This window comes from Macadamia integrifolia, chromosome 7 (assembly GCF_013358625.1).
Source record: "Macadamia integrifolia cultivar HAES 741 chromosome 7, SCU_Mint_v3, whole genome shotgun sequence".
NCBI classification, from domain to species: Eukaryota; Viridiplantae; Streptophyta; class Magnoliopsida; order Proteales; family Proteaceae; genus Macadamia; species Macadamia integrifolia.
Window position 1 is genome coordinate 12,142,595 of NC_056563.1, and position 20,851 is coordinate 12,163,445.

The 20,851-nt window shown below is 37.6% G+C and overlaps 1 protein-coding gene across 3 annotated transcripts in view; it reads left to right on the forward strand.

The window, feature by feature from the left end:
* Positions 1 to 20,851, forward strand: part of LOC122084685 — a gene marked incomplete at its 3' end in the record, with an annotated part of 33,427 nt that overhangs the window by 12,118 nt on the left and 458 nt on the right. Inside the window, 11 exon segments of one of the 3 annotated variants that reach the window (XM_042653124.1) lie at positions 1,056 to 1,100; positions 2,957 to 3,156; positions 3,283 to 3,783; positions 3,937 to 4,012; positions 4,103 to 4,297; positions 4,403 to 4,516; positions 5,710 to 5,772; positions 5,953 to 6,027; positions 8,425 to 8,475; positions 13,854 to 13,931; positions 15,282 to 15,416. In XM_042653124.1, the coding sequence (XP_042509058.1) occupies positions 1,056 to 1,100; positions 2,957 to 3,156; positions 3,283 to 3,783; positions 3,937 to 4,012; positions 4,103 to 4,297; positions 4,403 to 4,516; positions 5,710 to 5,772; positions 5,953 to 6,027; positions 8,425 to 8,475; positions 13,854 to 13,931; positions 15,282 to 15,416 (1,533 nt within the window). 3 annotated transcript variants of the gene reach the window in all.

A 20,851-nucleotide genomic window follows, 5' to 3' on the forward strand; every position in this document is an offset into this window, starting at 1 on the left:
ATCAAAATCATTCTAGGCTTTTAGGAGCCTCCTCTTCTTTATTTATAATGTTAATGGGGGAGGGAATTACAAAATAGAAAGTTCCTCAAAAAGGAAACCAAATATTCTCCTAATACAATAGTTACTAAAAACTGAAATTAGAAACTAACTGAAATTAGAAACTAGTTGAAAAAGGAAACTAACTACTAATGACTTGACTCAATTAATAACTTGACTCCTAAAGAAACAAATATAACTCAAATCAAGCCCAACTAAAAAGGAAACTAATGAAAATGGAAACTAACTAGTAATCCCGTATTCAATCATAGACCCCCCATTTTAGACCCATAAAAGTAGTCTATTACACTCAAAACACATGGGATCAAAGGCCCAACATGTATGGAACCCAACCCTAAGCTTATTCCTAATAAAACAAGCCTATTTTGGTAATTAATCTGCATCAACCTGATTCCAAAATCTGACTGTGACATCACAGCTAGTATGACAGAAGCTTATCTGTAGCATGACAGCCTGCAGCTACTGTTCATCTGTTGCTGCTCATGTCCAGATTCTGTTTTTGGATAAAATTCCAGATCTTATCCTTGTTAAAGAGTCCAACTGTGGGGTTTGTCAAGAAGATTCATTTCTTTAATTTTTTATTGTAAAGCTTATCTTATTTTAGAATTTATTTATTCCAAGCTGAGTTGGCTCCTCTTAGTTTGGAGCTTTACAATCGGTTAGACGATGTGAATATTGATACTGGTGCTGTGCACCCAAGCTAACTCTCAAGTCTTGTATCCTGATGTGGGTACCATCTTCTGAAACTAAAGTGGACACAACTACAAGTATCAGCTGCCATAGGGCATACCCACTAAAGCCACTATAGCTGACCTACATCCACTAAATCTGAAAAAGAATAGAGTATTATTCAATGGAAGGATGAATAGTAAATAGTGCTGCTGGTCATAATATTACTCTTTGTTAGGCTTTTGTTCTTCCATTTTCCTTTTTTTTTCTGATGCTTCAAGGGAGGTACAACTCATCTCTTTATATATATTTTTTTCTGTCTTTTACAGGAGCATCTCAGCAGAGATGATTTAGCATTTATTTTTTCCTTGAAGGTAAATCGTGTTTCTTGTTTTTTTTTTTTTTTTTTTTTTTTTTAATCATCAATTGAAGTATCATATTTTCTTTAATACTAGGGAAAGGACTATACAAAGGAAAATGTTACCCAAGTACGAGGTGTATATCATAATAAAAGCATTTTACAACAGGCCTGTCATCAAGTCAGCCAACATGTACATTAAACTCATTCACCTTGAGTACCATTTGGGCAATTGAAATCCAATTTCCTTTGATCAACATCTCGAAATTCTGTTTGCTTATCTGCCCGATTGGATAGGAAGGCTCCATTATGTGCACAAAGCCTTTAGTTAGATCCTCCTATATCTCCAAAAATCCTTTGATTTCTGTCGTACAATCCCACATAATCACTGAAGAAATCATCCATCAGATAATGTTCCCATGGTCATCCATCTGAATGGTGCATGACTCAACCTTGATCTGAGGCTTGAAGGGCACTCTAAAAGTTTCAAAATAGCCCTAAACTGTCACAGTCACTTCATGTTGGCAAAATAGATGAACTTCAGGTTCCTCTTATCTCAATTGACGCTTCAACTGGAGTACTGGGCAACCAAAACCCTCTTTTGTTTGGAAATTTTTATGGTCTATTTTTGTTATGAAATCATTAATTATCCATGGTCTCTTCTTCTTATTTGTTATTCAGACTATGTCGTCAATATATTAAACCATGTTATGCTTCCACCCTTGTATTTTGTTGCCATATGCTAAACTTTCATCTTGATAGAGTTGGATGCTATCTGAACAGCACTGAGTGGCTTCATATTGTAGCATTGAGTTTTAGCGGATCTATGGTATATATACATGAATAAGCTAGACCAAGACGAGCAAGACCCACCCAAAAACTTGCAACTCACAGAGGGAATGCATCCCGCCAAATCATTAACCATCTCAGTAGCACTTCTTAGTTTACATTAAGAGAAGAAGATGAACCCAGAGACTAGATGCCTAATTGGTCTGATGTAGTGCACATAACGCCATGGCTCCTTACATTGACTCTTCAACCTTGATATTTCGTTCCTTCTAATCTTGTTGAGCCTTTGAACTCATATTTCCCTTGTAGCAGTCTTACCACTGTAATCGTCTAATGGGCCACTTGAGGACCTTTAAAATGGCACCAAAGTAATGCCTAAAGGTCACATTTCAGCACTTTAACTTGAAAAACAAGTCTGAGAGAGAAGGGATTCTGTGACTTAACAGAGGTATTACTGTAGTTTTCTAAAATTTCTGGAGCAAACCCTACTAGTTGCTGCATTCTATGCCAGCGGAAATATTTGAAAGTCCTTGGGGAGTCCTGAGGCCCAATTGAGGTAAAACTCTCGACTCTCAAGTGGCACCTGCGGTACATGTAAGGATTGGGTTTTCAACAATCACTTCTGAATCCCTAGGGAAAGCAGTTGGTAGTTCCTATATGAATTCTGTGATGCTTCATGCCAACTTTGAGTATGAACCAATCACAATTTAGTTGATTGCTCCTAGATCCAAGATTATGTTTCTTTTGGCCTTAAGGGTTTTAGCTTTTCTAAGAAGTAGCATCATAAAATTGTTAAAGATCACATTTCTGTATTCATTTAAGATATTTTCTGCTTCTATTCATTTGTTGGTATTTTTCATAATGCAAATGTAACGAATTTTTTTAGGTCTTAGAAAATATTTTTGTTTGAATTCAAGTTATTGTCTGAATTAGGTAATAGCATGTGGAAAGTCTTGCAGATAATTGAGAAATATGATCTCTATTGACTTATCTTAACATGCTTCTTTACATTGAAATTATTTTACTTGGTTTTTATTTTTTAAACTCTTAAATGACTGAAGTGTTCTTTGTGACTTTTATTAGGTGGCAGACAATGCAACTCTTTATGGTGTCTGCTTACATGTACAGGAAATTGTTCAGAGGCCACCTAGTATTTTAAGTGGTGCCTCATCTCTTTCTCAATCTTCTGGAGGGTGCAGCCGTTTTTTGGTTTCTGCTCCTCGCTGTTATTGTGTGCTTACTAAGGTTCCTTTTTTTGAATTACACTATGAGATGCTGAACAGGTTTGCATTAATAAATATATTATTTATTGACTTTCTTTTACAAAGTATGCTATATATTTTGATACCAAACTGTTACGCTGTTCTCAGAGCTCCTATTGATTATACATTTTGCTTTCATGGATACAGCATTATTGCACAAGAGCGTTTGGATAGGATAACACAATTTGTTAGTGAAATGACCCTGACAGAGTGCGTCTCCCCAGTGGTAAAGACACAAGACCGCATGAATGGCAGTATTTACTCTCCTCACAAGAACTACACTAGCGATTGGATGGCTTCAGCTATACCTGTTGACAGTGCTGTAGCCCTTTCTGCAGTTGCCGCAGGACTCATATCAGATGAGGAGATCCCTTCCTTGTCACTCAGGTCATGGGAACCTCAATCTCCTGAAAGTTTTTCTACTAGCGAAGCTTCCGACTTTGGTCAAGTAAGAGAAATAGACAAAGACACTAGAAAAAATGTGCAATATTTTGATGATTCATCTGAGACCTCTGAAAGCCATTCAGATAGCTTAGAGAGAATGTCTGGAAGCTATGAAAATGGTCAATCTTCCCCTGAGATTTGGACGTTACCCACTTCTAGGAGCCTTGTATTAGAGCGACTTGGAAGTTCTGAATCTTTACTCAGGTGGTAGCTTTTATGATTCTTCCTTAAGTTGTTTCTACAGTCTTCAGTACTTTATAGTTTTATTTTATAATTTGGAACTAGATAATACTTCCATTTATATTGTATTTATTTTCTCTGGTAATTTGGAGTGATTCTTTTGTTGGCTTTTGGCAGTTCAGTAAGAAGCATGAGGTTCGAAGATGAGGATGATGAGAATGTCGGGGATGATGTAATAATGGAATGGGCTAAGGTAATTTCAGACTTAAGCTGCTCAAAACTCAAAAGTATGTTTGTAACTTATATGTCCAGTTTCATCAGTAACCATTGTTGTCTACCGCAGGTACATAAAAATGAGTTGCTACAAATAGTTTGTGGTTATCATGCCCTACCTCTACCAGCACGTGGAAGTGAAATAATTTTTCAGCCTCTTGAGCATCTACAGGCTATCAAGTACAACCGACCCGCCATTTCTGCCCTTGACTTCAGTGGAAATTATCCTGATATGAAATTGCAGGGTTCACTACAAGCTGCTGAGGTCTGATAATTGGTTACTAAAATTATTATATTATTAGGTACTATTTCTTTTTATTATATTATGAGTTTATTTGTCTGGTTACTGAAGATGGTATGGTTTGATAAGTTTAATGCGAGGTTAGCTGCTGCTGAGGAAGCTTTTGCATTATCAATATGGACTACAGCGACAGTCTGCCGAGTTCTATCCCTTGAAAGTGTAATGCCTTTTCTAAAACTACAGGCATGGACTAGGTTCTTGGTGTCAGCTTTTATTTTCTGCTTATTGTAGGCTACTTTTGTGTAGCATGCAGTTAAATCATCTATATATGTAACAGCACTTCTGCTTGTGCATCATGTTATTCTCTTTTAGTTAATTGAATCATAACTTTATCATAAAATTAACCATTATTGCCATATGTACTAGGTTATGTTGTTTTATATATTATGGATTGCAAGTATTTTTGTGTGCTATTTGACAAAAAAAAAAAAAAAAAGGTGGAGGTGGCTTCACATGAGTTTCATTTATCTTTACTTTGACCTATGCTTAACTTCTGAGTTCATTTTTGGCTAGCTTATGATTGGCTTGTCCTCAATTTACTGAGATATTGCTTGCATTCAAGTTGACTAAACTGGGGACTCCAAGTTAAACATATGCTGTTTTTGCATATATTTTTTTTTAATTTTCTTCTCCTTGTCTCTCAATTTTCTGTTTTATCTTTTTAAATCTGGTGCTGTGAACCTGATATTTTTTAGTTTCCAACATTTCTCATTTTGATTTTTTTGGGGGAGTGGGGGTGGGGTAATTCATCTAGGAAATATTTATTACTTATTATGTGGGAAAAGGCTTATTTTCCTTGAGTTGATATAGGAATTATTTTTTATGTAAAACAATATTTTTTTTTCAATGATTTTTATATTTGTGGCATCAGGACCATTGCAGATATCTGATACTTAGGGTAGTTATGCTTTATAGATATATTTTACATGACTTTCAAAGTATTAATTAGGTTATTTTGAAGATTCTTTCGCAAGGTTTCTACATTAAGAGCCCCATTCCTACATGCACAGGGTCTTTGCAGGTTGCAAGGCTTGCTGCTAGTTATCATTTAGAGATGTAAATGGATATCTAAAATCTGGGTTTTAGTTTAAATAATTATCTAATCCGATAATTCAGATATCTGAACCTTAGGTGGATTCCAATTTGGACATCAAGATGAAATGTCAGATATTGAATCGGATTTGGATGGGATCTGATAATCAGATACAAATTCGAGTAGTTGTGTATCTGCTCCGAGCTTGTCCGTTTACATCCCTGTTGATACTTATGGACCCCAGGCGGGATTCCCTGGGTGTTTTTGGTGGAGCTTGCCTCCTCTTCGTGCATGGCCCACTTCTGTATTTGTTTGTGAGTATGATTGTTTTTTCACCTTTCAGGTTTTGGCTTTACTATCAGGAGTTTTACTGGAGAAACAAGTAGTGGTTGTGTGCCCAAATCTGGTAAGATTATCATTTTCTTTTTGTTTACTCTTAAAACTCCATATATTTTCTTACCATTTCTTTTGATTTCTCTTTCATTCAGATCAACATATGTGAAATTCTGGACATTTCAGATCTGAAAGAAGATTCTTTTCCCCGAAAATTCTCATTATTGAATTTTTAAAATTCTAATTCATGCAGGGTGTGCTATCTGCTACTGTGTTATCACTTATTCCCATGATACGTCCATTTGAATGGCAGAGTTTATTGCTTCCAGTAAGTTTTATGCAACTTCATTTGAGAATTAGAGCTATGCAGACGTTTTTTTATGGAATATAGGACTCTCGAAAGGATGGAGTTTTCATACTAATCCTTTCCTCAGCTCATTTATTCACCCAAGTTTATTTTTTAAATTCCAGGCATCACTATTATTTTGTGTCTGAAAACATTCTTATGAATGAAATCTACTGATCTAGGTTCTTAGGGGCATTACTGTACTTGGTACTTTTCTCTTCTATTAAAAATAAAGGTGGCTACAACACAACAGGATATTTTGAATGCATTTATATATATATATATATATATATTTATTTATTTTAACAGAATAAAAAAGTTCAGTTAATGGTCAGTCTAATTATATGATTTGGCAAAGTCATGAATTTCATCAAAGTCATAAGACTTGTGACCTGGTACAAAGGAGTTAAGGAATCTATTTGGTCAATCAGAACATGGAAGCCAGCCCATATATGTAACTTACTGATGGTTAAACTAAATTGGGGAACTGAATAATACTGACCTGTCTTACATGTTTCTCTGTTTTCTTGTTGAGCTTCATTGTCATTGTTGGTATTCACTTAGTTGACCAAATTAAGATTGGTATTTTTATTTTATTTATGGGAAAATTACGCCCCCCTCCCCTGTAGTTTGCCGAAATTACACGTGGATCCAAGGGTTTGAAAGATTTACGCTCCCTTCCCCTGTGCTTTCTAAATTCTTACAATTAGGTCCAATCCGTTAGTTGCCGTGAATTTGGGATGGTTAGTTGATGACCTCACCTAATAAAATACTTTCTAATGCCCAAAATACCCTTCTTTATAGGTGAACTTAACTATATGCCCTTTGACTAAAACAAGAGGGAAGGCAGCCTCCCCTATCATCTTCAACCTTTGGTTTTCAGAACTTAGCTCTTCATGGGTTTAGCAGCAGGGCCTGGAAGACCTAGAACTGAGACCGAGATTCTTTCTCTTGATTTGGCTGCACTGTTCCTCGGCCTCTCTCTCTCCGAGTTTCTCATCGCTCATTTCTATTTCAATTGCAAAACATAAATCCAAATTTTGTTTTGTTTTTTTATTCTTGGAGATCCAGATTTTGAATTTGATCTTGATTTTCTTGAGTTCTGGACAAAACGAAATAAAGTAATTGGTTACAGTTTTGAGGAAATCCTCGTCGAACCGTGTGGAAGTTTCTACATAGGCCGTCGATGTCTCCTTCACTCGGCATTCTGTGCTTCTCCCCCTTCCTTCACTTCACAATCCTCTCATGTTCTGAATTTAAAAAAGGCACCTCCCCATGAACAGGTTCAAAGCTACACACATAGGAGTAAAATTGTTGATTCACCCATATAGATGAAAAGATTCTTTAACAGTTCTGATTATTTTTTTCATGGGAGAATTCGTTAAAGAAACAGAAATTAATATACTTGAAGTTTCAGAATTGGGATTTCTTATTTTGAAGAAGAGTCACTAGACCTGCAAATCATATGAACGATTAGAAAATTCCATCAGATTAAAACTTTTACTATAGAGCCCTCAATTGTAACTGTTTTCCCTCATTTATATGAATAATGCTTTTATATACCTTCCTCTGTTTCTCAGTGATAAAGGATATTAAACCAGAAGAAGTTAGATTAATGGAGATGGAATCAAGATGGATAGATGAGAAATGTTGGGCCAATAATCCATCTTTTAAACTGGAAACTGATCGCGTGACAGGGCTTTGCAGTCCTTCCAGACACTTAGTTATCGATTTGTAGAACACTCTGAGCATTTTTTCCGTTCCTAAATTCTACTTCACAAGTCGCAATAGATATATTTCAATTCAAAATGAAAGAACAAATGAAATGAAATCAAGAGAGAGAGAGAGAGAGAGAGAGAGAGAGAGAGAGAGGATGGTTCTCTGAATGTGGGTTCAAGAACGAATGAATGAGTTTCTACTTTCTAGCTCTTCTCTCTTCCTGGTTTAGGGTTTCATGAAAGGGATTTGGGCATTTGGGTATAGGAGGAACAGAAGGGTATGATGGTCCTTCAAGATTAAGTTGTTTTTCCATTAAAGGGTAATATGGTCTTTTCAAGTTTAAAAATAACAGTATGCTAATGCCGTTATAGCTAGGGGAAGGGGCGTAATTCCTTCAAACCCTTGGATCCACGCATAATTTCAACAAACTATAGGGGAGGGAGGTGTAATTTTCTCTTTGTTTATTTTTTTATTTTTGGTGCTTTCATTATTCTAATGCCACCCATTAATGTAGTGATACGGTGTTGTATAGATTTAGTTGCTTTTTCAAACTCTATCCAATTATTGGCTTTTTGGTATCCATGGATGAAATATTGGTTTGACCCTTTCAATTATCTCTCGTCTACCTCTTTTATGCTTTTCCTTTTGTCTTCTTCTCAGGTTCTACCCAGAAAAATGCTAGAATTTCTTGATGCTCCAGTACCTTTTATTGTGAGTTTAAGTCCTTTCCTCTCTTGCTTTCTATCAGTGAATTGCAGAATAGAAATTTCTATATGATGTTACCATGGGAATCATGTGCTGTATTGTTGTTGAATGTCTCGACCTTGAGTCCAATAAATTATAGAACTGATATCATTGTACTTGCTGAGGTAATTTGCTACTTTCTTGGAGAAAATGCTTTGATTTTGTGGATTTTTTTTAATAATTATCTTAGTAAACTCCTGTGCAAGGGTGTGTGGGGGGTGAGTTACAAGGGACCTAAACTTGAGATAAAACCCAAGGGGACTCATGCGATATCCCTACCCTAAAAGCTTATTGCAGAGAACTCTCTTCTTACTAACACAGAACACAGATCTAAACATAAAATCATGCTAGAAAACCTTTTTACCACATGGCATCTCACAATAGAGGGCTTCCTTTTTTATTTTTTTTTCTTGTAAGTATTTGTGTCTTAATGTTACTAAGGCTTCTCCAGGTGTTTGATTTTAAGCCACATGTGATGTAGATAAGTCACTTGGGCTTATTTTATTGCAAATAAGCCTTGGGTTGTGTTATATATGTGTTGGGCCTTTGATCCCATGGGTTTTCTTTGAAATGTGCCACTTTAATGGGCCTAAAATATGGGTAGGAGGTAGAAAAAAGGGATTTAATTCATTAGTTTAGTTAGTTGCTATATAATTCAATAAAGGCCCATTAGGCCATTGGTAGGTTGTAAAGTCCTATATGGACTATTAGTTAGTTAATCCTACTCCATGTTGGAGTCATAAAATCAAGTCCTAGTCCTATTTTGAATTCCTAGTTGTAGTAGGAGTGTCTAGTCCTATTGGGAAGCTAGCTTCTAGTAGAAGTTTGATTGCTATTCTGCCCTCTATAAATAGAGGAGCCTGTCTACTTCTAATTTCAGATTTGAATGAATGAATTATTGAGTGATTACTCTTTAGCTAAAAAAAAATGTTATTGAGAGGTGAGATGTCTAAACCTTTGAGGGGTGTGATACCCAAAACCTAAGGGGTGAGATACCCATTCCTTTATTTTCTTTCACCCTTAACCCTCCATTGATTCTTCTTTTTCTATTTTTATTTTCTGTTTATTGTTATTAGAAGTTCAGGCCTGTTAAAGCATACAAAATCAGAATCAGCCAGCCAAAGAGTTCCTATTCTTGAAGCCAATCGACCCTCATTGCTGCCCAAGTTTGAGATCTGATTTGCAGATCCTTTGGAAGACTAGTTCTATACCCTAAGAAGATCAATCGATCCTCTCTTGAAGGTTATCTGAAGAAGACAAGTTGCTGTTCCTACAGAATTCTTCACATTCTCTCTCCTAGGTCTGAAAATCAAGAAAGTGCATAACTCCATAACCAACCGTCAGAAGCCCTTTATATTTGATGGTTTTTGTACCCTCCTTAGGGACTATCTACACCCAAAAGTGCAGCTCAATCGGACTCCCACAGACCTGGCCCCACCTTTCTCTCTCTAGCTCTATAGAAAGTCTTTCTCTCTCCTATCAGGTTGGGTTTTGGGCTGGTTTTGCTCCTATATAGGTATTGTATCCTCGGGGTTTATTTGATGGTATTATTTCTTTGTTTCTTGCTTGTTTGGGGTTATAAACTGCGGAGTTAGTTACTCTTAATCTACTCTTGCATTAACATGCAAGATGAGGTGCCTGAATTGGGCCTTGCCTGCTAGAGTGACTGATCAGAATCATTCTATATCCGATGATCCAAGCAAAGATCAGCTAATCCAAGGAGCAAAGCCCAATATACAGAGTGGATTGGCCAATCTACTTAATATAATAAATCGGATTGATCCAGTCTGACATTTCTGATCCATATAGGATGAACCACCCTGATAACATACCAAGCCATAGAATTATGCTCGGCCTTCTTTGAGGCACCCTGTAATTAGCTAGTGCTTGACCACTATTTGGTGAACCTGAATTTGTGTGTGAGCTGACTGGAATCATTGGATTTGTCCTTTTCTCTTATTTAAGTTCACAAACACAGACACACATCTTGGCAGTTTGCAACTTCATCAGAGGAAATTCCGATTTTTTTATGAGATTTTTTTATTTTATTTTATTTGTAATAAGAAATTTGTAAGTTCGTACACGCACATACACACACAGAGAAGCCGCCAACAGGAAGAGGGATGATAGCATTTATAGCCTTTGGTAGAGGGGGAATACTCAAGAAAGATGCATTTGAGGACTTTGGGATTAAGTTTAGTCCGAGTAGACTTGTGGATGTGGACATAATAGACACAACCAAACACCTTAGGGGGGAAGAGAGAAAGCAGAATCCTAAGAGGACAAGATATCCAAAACTAACATGGGCGGTTCCTACATACGAGCATTCTTGAGTGCGGGTTGAGGTCAATGGTTGGGGCTTGACTTGATGGTATGGGTAGCTATCTTGCCTTCCTCCATACAGTACAGTGCACTTCCATCAACCCCGGTGGCATGGTATGCCTCCGTTGATCTGTCCTGACAATACAGATGAATGTCTTTTTCTCCCCCGTCAATCGAACCACTTGGAAGAGGACAAGATATCCAAAGGGGATTTGGGACCAAGGAGTTTAGTTGGCATGCGGTTAATGAGGAAAGCAGTGGTAAGAAGGGCATTAGACTAAAAAGTTTTAGGGATATGCATGCCAAAAAGCAGACCTTGAGAGACTTCCAACAGCTGGCCATTTTTCCTCTCAGCCACCCCATTCTATTGGGGTGTGTCAACACAAGCAAGTTGATGGATAATGCCATTGTCAGTAAAAAAAAGTTTGGAGTCTACGATACATGTACTCACCCCCTTTATCCGAACAAACATTTTGAACACAACTTAAAAACTGAGTAAGGATCAGCTGATAGGAATTTTTAAAGATATCATAGACATCCCTTTTATGTTTCATAAAAAAAGTCCAGGTAGACCGGGAATAATCATTGACAAAGGAAACAAAATAATGATAACCAAATAAAGAAGTAGTGGTAGAAGGTCCCCAACATCAGTATGCACAATATGAAAGGGAACATAAGATCTATCACCATGATAAGGATACGGCGAACACCAATGTTTAGCAAACACACAGGGCTCACACTGAAACACATGGGAAGGAAGAATAGAGGAAAACAAGTGTGGCAATTTTTTCCTTATAACACCAAAAGAAGGGTGGCCTGAATGTTGATTCCACAACATCACAGCGTTAACAATAGTGGTATTACTACGCCCACATATGTAGGACTGAGCAATAAGTAGAGGGGAAGGTCTTGGATCAAGAAAGTAGTCACTTTTCCTCTCGTCCACTACCAATAATCCTCTTTGTCACCAAATGCTAAAAAAGGTAACAAACAATTCAATGATTTGATTAGATGGCTCATATATAAAAGATCAAGTTCAAATTTTGGGATATGAAGAACAAAGTCTAGAGAAATAGAGGGTAAAATGAACGCGGCTCTTACCAGAAATGGAGGGGGGCCATTGGCGGCCCTAATGTTATCCTTACCAGAACAAATAGAGTAAGAATTATAGCATTGAGATTTACCGGCCATATGGTCAGTGGCTCCAGAGTCAATGATCCAAGAAGAGGCAATGGAAGGGGTAGACTAGAGGCCTGTAAGGTGGAAGTTGAAGGATCTAACGTTGTAGGAGTAGAAGAAGATCTATCCAAATATGATATAAATTTTGCGAAATGCTGCAATATCATCCTGAGTGAGAGAGTTGGAGTCTACTTGTAGTCCAAATGGATATTCCATAGGTCCAACCTTAGTCATCATTTTGTGTGCTCTAGCTTCCCCTCTTTTGTTGCCATGCATACTAAGGGACATCCATAAAAGCTTCCAACATTTGTCTCTAGTATGCCATATTTCCCATGGTGATCACATCTGAATCTACCTATGTCATTCCCTCGAGGTGGCCCTTGGCCTCTAACTCTCCGATCTCTGACATAATATAGGAACACAAGTAAAAAGTGGGAATAATACCTAAACCAAATGGGGAGTACACACTCTACCCCCCCAAAAAAAAGGTAATTCCTTCCAACCAAGGAAGCTCAAGTCAACCAAATGACATCCACCATTCTAAAGATAGGTAACAAACAAGATGAAGCTTTCATAAGTCCATTGATATCTAACAAGATGTAAGAACACAACTAAAATAAATGGTTGGATATCCAAACCAAATGGGTAACACACAACCACCCAAAAAAACTTCTTCCCAATACCCAGAAGAAATTCCAACAAGTAAATAGATCATAGAAACTTGAAGAACAGGAAATCAAACACAAATTTCACTATGTAGCTTCATCCCAGCTCAATGACAAGTCTCACATGATATAATTTATCAACCAGATGTAACCAATCAACACAACACATACCATTTCAGACCAAAAAAGGCTTAAAAAGCAAACTGACGATACCTAGCAGCCAATGAAAGGAGTTTTGCTCCAACAACTCATACATTCAGCCACCGAGAATATGGGGTGTTAGAAAATGACCCTTGGGCTATTATAGTCAGCCATGCCTAAACTCCAACAAATGCTGGATGAGAGAGAAAGAGGGAGTTGACTCCAAGGCTAGCGATAACCCAGAAAAAGCACTCCCTTGTCGGTTGAAGGTTCAAACTGTCTTCATAGCCTTCAAATCTCCTTCCGATGTGTCTTAAACTTGATGATAGAACTCCATTAGGTCTTCTAGTTGAATCTTCTTACATGGTATAGCCTCTATTGGACCCCTTTACTTTTCTAGGGTCCAAGAGAGGAAAAAAGAATGAGGAAGAGCTGTTGGTCGACTTTCAAACCTTCCTTGCTCGTATACCAAGTTGGAATTAAGAGTTGCAAGAATCAAGGAAGAAGGTGGAAAAAGAGGAAGAGAAAGATGTCTCGGTGGAATATAGGAGAGAGGACTCTCCCTCCCTATATTCATTCACTTGTCCAATAGTAAAAGAGAAATTACATCTATGCCCCCAAGCCAATGTAACATAGAGAAGGGAGGTAAAAAAAGTAAAAATTAAATTGTAAAATACAAACACATTACAATAAATTACAACTTAATTGGCATTTGTCTAAAGTAGCCTTATTAACTCTATGTTCTACAGTATAACCCTAAAGTACCCTTATTAAGTGAAAACACGTGTTTAGTTTTGTGGAAATGTAGGTTCCTAATATTTGCATCAGCATTTGACATTGACACTTTTTTCTTAATTCCCCCCTCCCTGTCCTTTAAAACATTTCTTTTTGAGGCATGGTTACTATTGTGGAGTATTATTTTATGGTACATTTTCTATGATCTACTGAAATATAATGAGAACTTTAACTTGAAATTATTCTAGGTTTCTAGCACCTATTGCTTGTGATTTACTGATATTTTTTTCCCTGATTTGTCAGGTTGGTATACAACACAAGCCTGCAGAGCTGAAGATGAAAACTTCAAATCTTGTTCACGTTAATATATTTAAGGACCAGGTTTTTATAATTTTATGTCATTGTTGATATCATCTTCTCTCATTGGCAAAGTTGTAACTTGAGATGGGACAGTTGGTCCAAAAGCCTGATGAAATCATGGGCCTGAATTCTGGTCCAGATCTGACTTTGGGCCAGGTTTGGTGCAAAGTTTTTGGACATGGCCCACAACACCCTCTACTAGCTTGGTATACTTAGCCAAACTGAGAGGTGCCATGTGGCATAATAGATCTTTAAAAAATGGTTGAAATCCTTTTGGTAAAAAATTGGCTGGACAGGCCAACAACCTAGCTTGTCTGGTCTGCCACTTAGTTGCACCACATGGAAGGATTATGTAGCAATTCCAAACCATTGGGTATCTACAGACTTTGGATCGGCCATGTATTAAGTTAGGGGCTCAAATTCAATCATATACCCTCCCCATGTCCTTTTTGGTAGTTCCCAATTTTCATTGCTTTCCACTGTGCAAAATTCTTTTGGCTGAAACCTGACATATGAGCACGGGGGTCTATCTGAAATGCAACATGGCATAGTTAGCTGTGACACCCAGCCAAGCTAGGTGGGCAGCCTGTCCAGCCAACCTTTGCCCCATTCAATATTTTTTTAACAGATTGATAGAAAGTTTTCTAGCTAACAATAAAGCGGAAAATGTCCTATACATGGTGTGCCATATGGTTTAATGTGTCCGTTAAATTTGACATAGAACCAATTCAGCATGCCCCTTCTCTATCCAATGGTCTGAATGGTCAATTCATCCCACAATGGATTCAGATTAGATATCTGTTTCATTGTAATAGATTTTTTGGTTGTTTCTACTCATCCCTATAAGTGCACAGATTCTCATGCACAGTTAATTGAGCCCATTTTTGGGCCTAATATGACTTGAAAAACTTAAAATTGGTGCTCCCCTTGGCACCTAATATTTAGGCCTTGTAATTGAGCCCATAACCATCAGAACCAGCAAAGATAAAAGCCCGCACCTACTAATATGTAATAACCAAACAATCACTGTTTATAGCTTGTGGTTGCATCAGGACAAATCTGATCTTTTCGATACAGCGGACATTGCATATCAGGCTTTGGATTTTGGCTTGCCAAATCCTTTGTTTGGGTCATCCAATCCAGACCCCAGAGTGATGCAGATCGGTTATCACCTGGCTTTAAACTCCTTGATCTGATACTTTGACCCACTGCTGAGACCTCCTTCACAAGCAACCACTCTATCTTGAGGGCTTATTGTTCAGAATTTGACAATTTTAATTTAGAAAACACTGTCGTTGTCAATATATTGTTAGTTGCTAAATCTATTAGTGCACCTCTTTTTTCGCTGTTCATTTTCTTTTAATGATGCAGGTGAAGATGTGTTACTTGCCTCCCCTTCCTCGACATAGAGAGCTCGTCTCTGAATTAGGTCCTATCCACGCTAGATTGTCATGTGAAAACTCCATAGCTAAAAGGCATCCTGTATATAAATGCAATGAAGTGCAGGTATGGACAGATTATTCCACATTTCTTCAGCTTGTACATCCACATAATGGACAGATATACCTTATACTCATATTACAACTGCTTATGCCTGTTGCATGGTTATAGAGTTTATGTAATCACTGGCTTGGATGGCAGCAGATGATAATACATTAATTTTAATGAAGTTGATGATCTATTTCCTGTCCATGCTGTTCAATATGCTAATATAGTTTAAAATCTTGCAAGAGGTTCATTTTTTCCTTGAACAGAGCTCAATAGACAAAGGATAATCTTAGCTGATTCATATGTTGTAGACCAGGCTGGATGACTATGAATTTCTCCCATGGATGTATCTGTTGGCCTTGTGCATTTCCAAATTTATATAAAGCATATGTTGTTTGATCATGATCTCTTCTTCTTAGCCTATTAGTTGCTTGTTGTCTTGCAAAGCATAACAGTATTTCTGCTTTGCAGTGCAGTTCCTATCTTGCTTAATTGGCCTCCAGAATGATATAATTATTTGATCAAAGACCATGTACAAGTAGTCGATCCTATGAGATATTTCATAAAACTTGCAAGACTTTAAATACGTAATTTATAATATGAAAAATCTTATCCTCGGTCCACCAAGACCCACATGCTACATCCAAAGAAGTTGCCTGTGAAATTATTTTGTGACATTTACCAATTCTTGAATGGATGAAAGTAGTAAGTTACAATTTTGGGAACACATGGATGGATTAGTGTAAGTTTTCAGTGAGGGAGAAAAGATTATTATAGGGGGTGATTTGAATGGACATGTTGTGAGAGATTGTAGAGGCAATGAAGGTGTACATGGAGGATATGATTTTGGAGAGAGAAATGAGGAGGGGATCTTGGTTTTAGATTTTGTTGTGGCCTATGATAAATTGTAAACACTTACTTTGAAAAGAGAGAGGAGCATTTAGTTGCCTTCAAAAGTGTGTATCATAGTAGCCAAATAGATTTCTTCCTAACTAGAAGGTCCGATAAATTTTTATGTAAAGACTGTTAGATTTTTCCGGGGGAGAGCCTACTCACACAACATAGATTTGTGGTCATGGATATGTGTTTTTTTACTCTGAGCTTATTTGCCCTAGGATAAGGTGGTGGGGCTTAAAAGGAGATACCTTGAAATCATTCACTGATAAAGTGGTCGAACAAGGAAAGTGGGGCTTTAAGGGAGACACTAATACGATGTGGAATGAGATGACTACTAGCATTAAGAAGGTTGCTAAAGATGTCCTAGGCGAATCAAAAGGAAAAGGTCGTTCCTTTAGGTGGAATTAGTGGTGGAATGATGAGGTTCAAGCAGCCATTAAGACTAAGAAAACTAGTTTTAAGACAGCAAAGGAATAAGGATATAGAGAATCTAAAAGTGTTAAAAAAAAAAATGAAGATCTTTATATAGATATGTACAAAAAATTAGGGTGTTTGAAGTAGAAGAAGCTTTAAGGAGGATGAAAGTAGGTAGGGTACCAAGCTCATATGAGGTCCCAGAACTGTGGAAGAGCTTAGGAATCTGTGATTTATCTTGGCTAACAGTTGAGAATTAGAGACTTAGAGAATGATTTGACTTGTCAGTAATGACAGAGGTCTTTCTTATTTATAAGAAGATTGCAATCTAAGGGAAGTAGGATAACACTGACTAAGTGTCCCTATCTACAAGATACACGGACTAAGCGTCCCTATCCAAAAGATTTGCTACGGTAAATAGTAAATAATAAAACTTAACCAAGGTAAAAAATAAAACTAACTACGGTCATCTCAACACTCCCCCTCAAGTTGGTGTAAATATATCATACATGCCCAACTTGGAGAAGAGAAGATGAAATGTCTTACAGTGAACAACCTTGGTAAACACATTAGCTAACTGATTTGTTGTCCTAACAAAGGGAATGCAGATAGTCCCTTGGTCAAGCTTCTCTTTGATGAAGTGTATCAATCTCAATATGCTTGATCCTATCATGTTGAACAGGGTTGTGAGCGATGCTGATGGCTGCCTTGTTATCACAATACAGACGCATAGGACCTTCTACATTAACTCGGAGATCACTCAGTAGGCTCTTAAGCCAGATCAGCTCACAAATTCCTTAGGCCATTGTGCGATATTCGGCTTCAGCACTAGACCACACGGATTGTTTCGTGCTACACCAAGTAACAAGGTTCCTTTTAAGGAAAGTACAATACCCAGAGGTAGATCGTTGATCATCAATAGATCCAGCCCAATCAACATCAGTAAAGGCCTCAATCTTCAAGTGCCCCTGATTAGTATACAAAATACCCATTCCAGGAGCGGATTTCAAGTACCGTAGGATCCGGTGCATAGCATCAAGGTGAGTTGTCCTGGGATTATGAAGAAAACAGCTAACAATACCCACTGCATAAGCAATACCGGGCCTAGTGTGGACAGGTAGATCAGACGGCCAACAAGTCTCTGGTACTGCTCTTTATCAACAGTCACATATTGCACTGCTTAGCTGATGATTGACCTCCATAGGGGCATCTGCAAGCTTCCACTCAAGCATACCTGTCTCACTAAGGAGAGATCCAAAACATACTTCCTTTGGAATATGAAGATACCTCTGTTAGATCTAGCCACTTCAATCCCAAGGAAATACCTCGAACTCTGCTACTAGTAAGGCCTTAAAGTTTGAGATCTCCTCATCATTGTTACCAGTAATCACAATATCGTCAACGTAGACAATCAGAGCAGTGACATGGTTACCTTTCGCCTTTGTGAACAAGGTGTGATCATTTTGACTCTGTCTATTTCCAAAGCTTATCATAGCTTTCATAAACCGGCCAAACCGTACCTTAGGAGATTGCTTGAGGCTGTACAACAACTTCTTCAACTTGCAGACATGTCCGACACTGAAAGGAGTGGCAAAGTTGGGAAGAACATCCATATAAATTTCATCTTCAAGATCTCCATTCAAGAACGCATTCTTGACATCCAGTTGTTGGAGATTCTATCCCAGATTTCTAGCAACAAATAGCAATGCCCTGATAGAGTTCATCTTTGCAACTGAGGCAAAGTTTCCTGGTAATCAATCACATAAGTTTGGGTAAGCCCTTAGCCACCAAGTGTGCCTTGCACCGCTTAACTGTCCCATCAGCCTTCTACTTGACTGTAAACACCCACTTGAACCCAACTAATTTCTTTCCCTGAGGAGGAAGAACAAGCTCCCAAGTACCATTTTTATCCAATGCCAGCATTTCCTCAACCATTGCAGCTTTTCACTTCGGATTATTTATGGCTTCCTTCCAACCCTGTGGAGTAGACACAGAAGACAACGAAAAAACAAAGGCCCTATAGGAAGGAGATAAAGATGCATAGGAAACAAAATTGGAGATGGGATGCTTAGTACAGTTTCGAACTCCTTTTCTAATACCGATAGGAAGATCATCCACTGTAGGAGCAAAATGTATAATATCAAGTATGGGAGGCTATGAAGAAGTAACAGGTACAATATCAAGTATGGGAGAAATATTACCTGATATTGGTGGATCCGATGGAGGTTCTTCAAAAGGGTATGGCTAGTTACCAGTGGTGTCTTGCTCCTTCCATCTACATCTGGTCACTCTTCTGTACTGGGGCATCCAAAGGTCTCCTTTGAACATGCCCATACCATCGTAATCGACATACTTTGAGCTTATCTTGAATTGGGGCAATTCCCAAATCGGTTCTAACTTGGTCATTTCTTATTCTATCTCTCAGTGTTTTGCCACACTTCCATCTCAATATCCTCATCTCAGCCACACTCAACTTATCCATGTTACATTTCTTGACTACCCAACATTCTGCACCATACATTATAGCCGGTCTTCTGACTGTCCTGTAGAATTTTCCCTTAAGCTTTAGAGGAATACGTCGATCACATAACACTCCAAACGCCCCTCTCCATTTCATCCATCCTACTTTAATTCTGTGGGTAGCATCATCATTAATCTTACCTTCTTGGTTTAAGGTAGAGCCCAAATATCTGAAACAGTCGCTTGGCGGGCTCTCTCACCCCTCAATTTTCACTCCCTCGCTATCAATCCGCAGTCGACTAAAGTTACATCTCATATATTCCATCTTCCTTCTACTGATCTTAAGACCTCTCGATTCCAAAGTAGATCTCCATAGTTCCAACTTATCATTAATCTCAGCAACTGTTTTACTAAATAGAACAATATCATCTGCAAAAAGCATACACGGATACACCAAAAGATCTCTCCTTGAATATTCCTAGTTAAATCATCCATGATAAGTGTTAACACGTAGGGGCTCAATGCGGATCCTTGATGTAATCCGCAAGTAATAGGGAACTCAACACCTTGGCCTCCCACTGATCTCACACTAGTCACCACATCTCCATACATGTCTTTAATTATATCTACATATTTACTTAACACCCCTTTCTTTTCTAAAACCTACCAGATTAAATCTCTGGGGACCCTATCGTAGGCCTTTTCTAGGCCAACGAATACCATATGGAGATCCCTCTTGTAGATTCTGTATTTTTCCATAACCCTCCTAAGAAGGTAAATCGCTTCTGTAGTGGATCTACCAGGCATGAAACCGAATTGGTTCCTGGAGATATTGGTTTCCCTTCTTATGCAAAATTCTATTACCTTCTCCCATAATTTCATAGCATGGCTCATGAGTTTAATGCCTCTATAGTTGTTGCAGCTCTGTATATCGCCTTTATTCTTGTAAATTGAAACAATAACACTTCTCCACTTATCAGTTTCTCTTGTTATTGACCATTGGAATGATAGAAGCCTCCTAGACACATCAACCTTCTTCAGAGTGGAGAACTTTAGCAGTTACTCAACACTTTAATGGTTACAAATAATTGATGATGTAGTTGGAAGATTTGGTAGCAAAACAAGGATATAATTGGCATATTTGCGTCAAATATTTGTGAGACATCGAGCATTCAAGTTTCAATCATATTTAAGGAAGTTGCTTTATAAAAGAGTGTATATGAATAGTATTTTTATGCTTTCTTGTCAAAAATCTAATTTGTGCCCCATCTCTCATTATCAAAGTCAAATACTTGTTAAGACCTTTGATCTGTTATCTATTTATAATGACTAACAAGCTCGTCACATCCTAATGAGCTTCAATTTGACTTCAGTCAGTCAAGTAGCAGTTGGTTTCATACAAATTTATTGGTGCATGCAACGTTAGCAATTATACTTTATGGTAATAGCTCACTACAGTTCATGTCAAAGAAGTTCTGCTATTAGTTCGATTTATATTTACTTGTATAATTTAGCACATTCTTTGGCAGGTAGGATCGTATTCTTCTCTTTTGAATTGTTTGCCTCATGTATGTTAACACTCTTGGTTTGAATCCTTGCTAAGATATGAATAAATGGAATTGTGCTTAGTTTCTTTAACATTCTTGGCCATCTTCGAAATCAAATATTAATTATTGAAATAA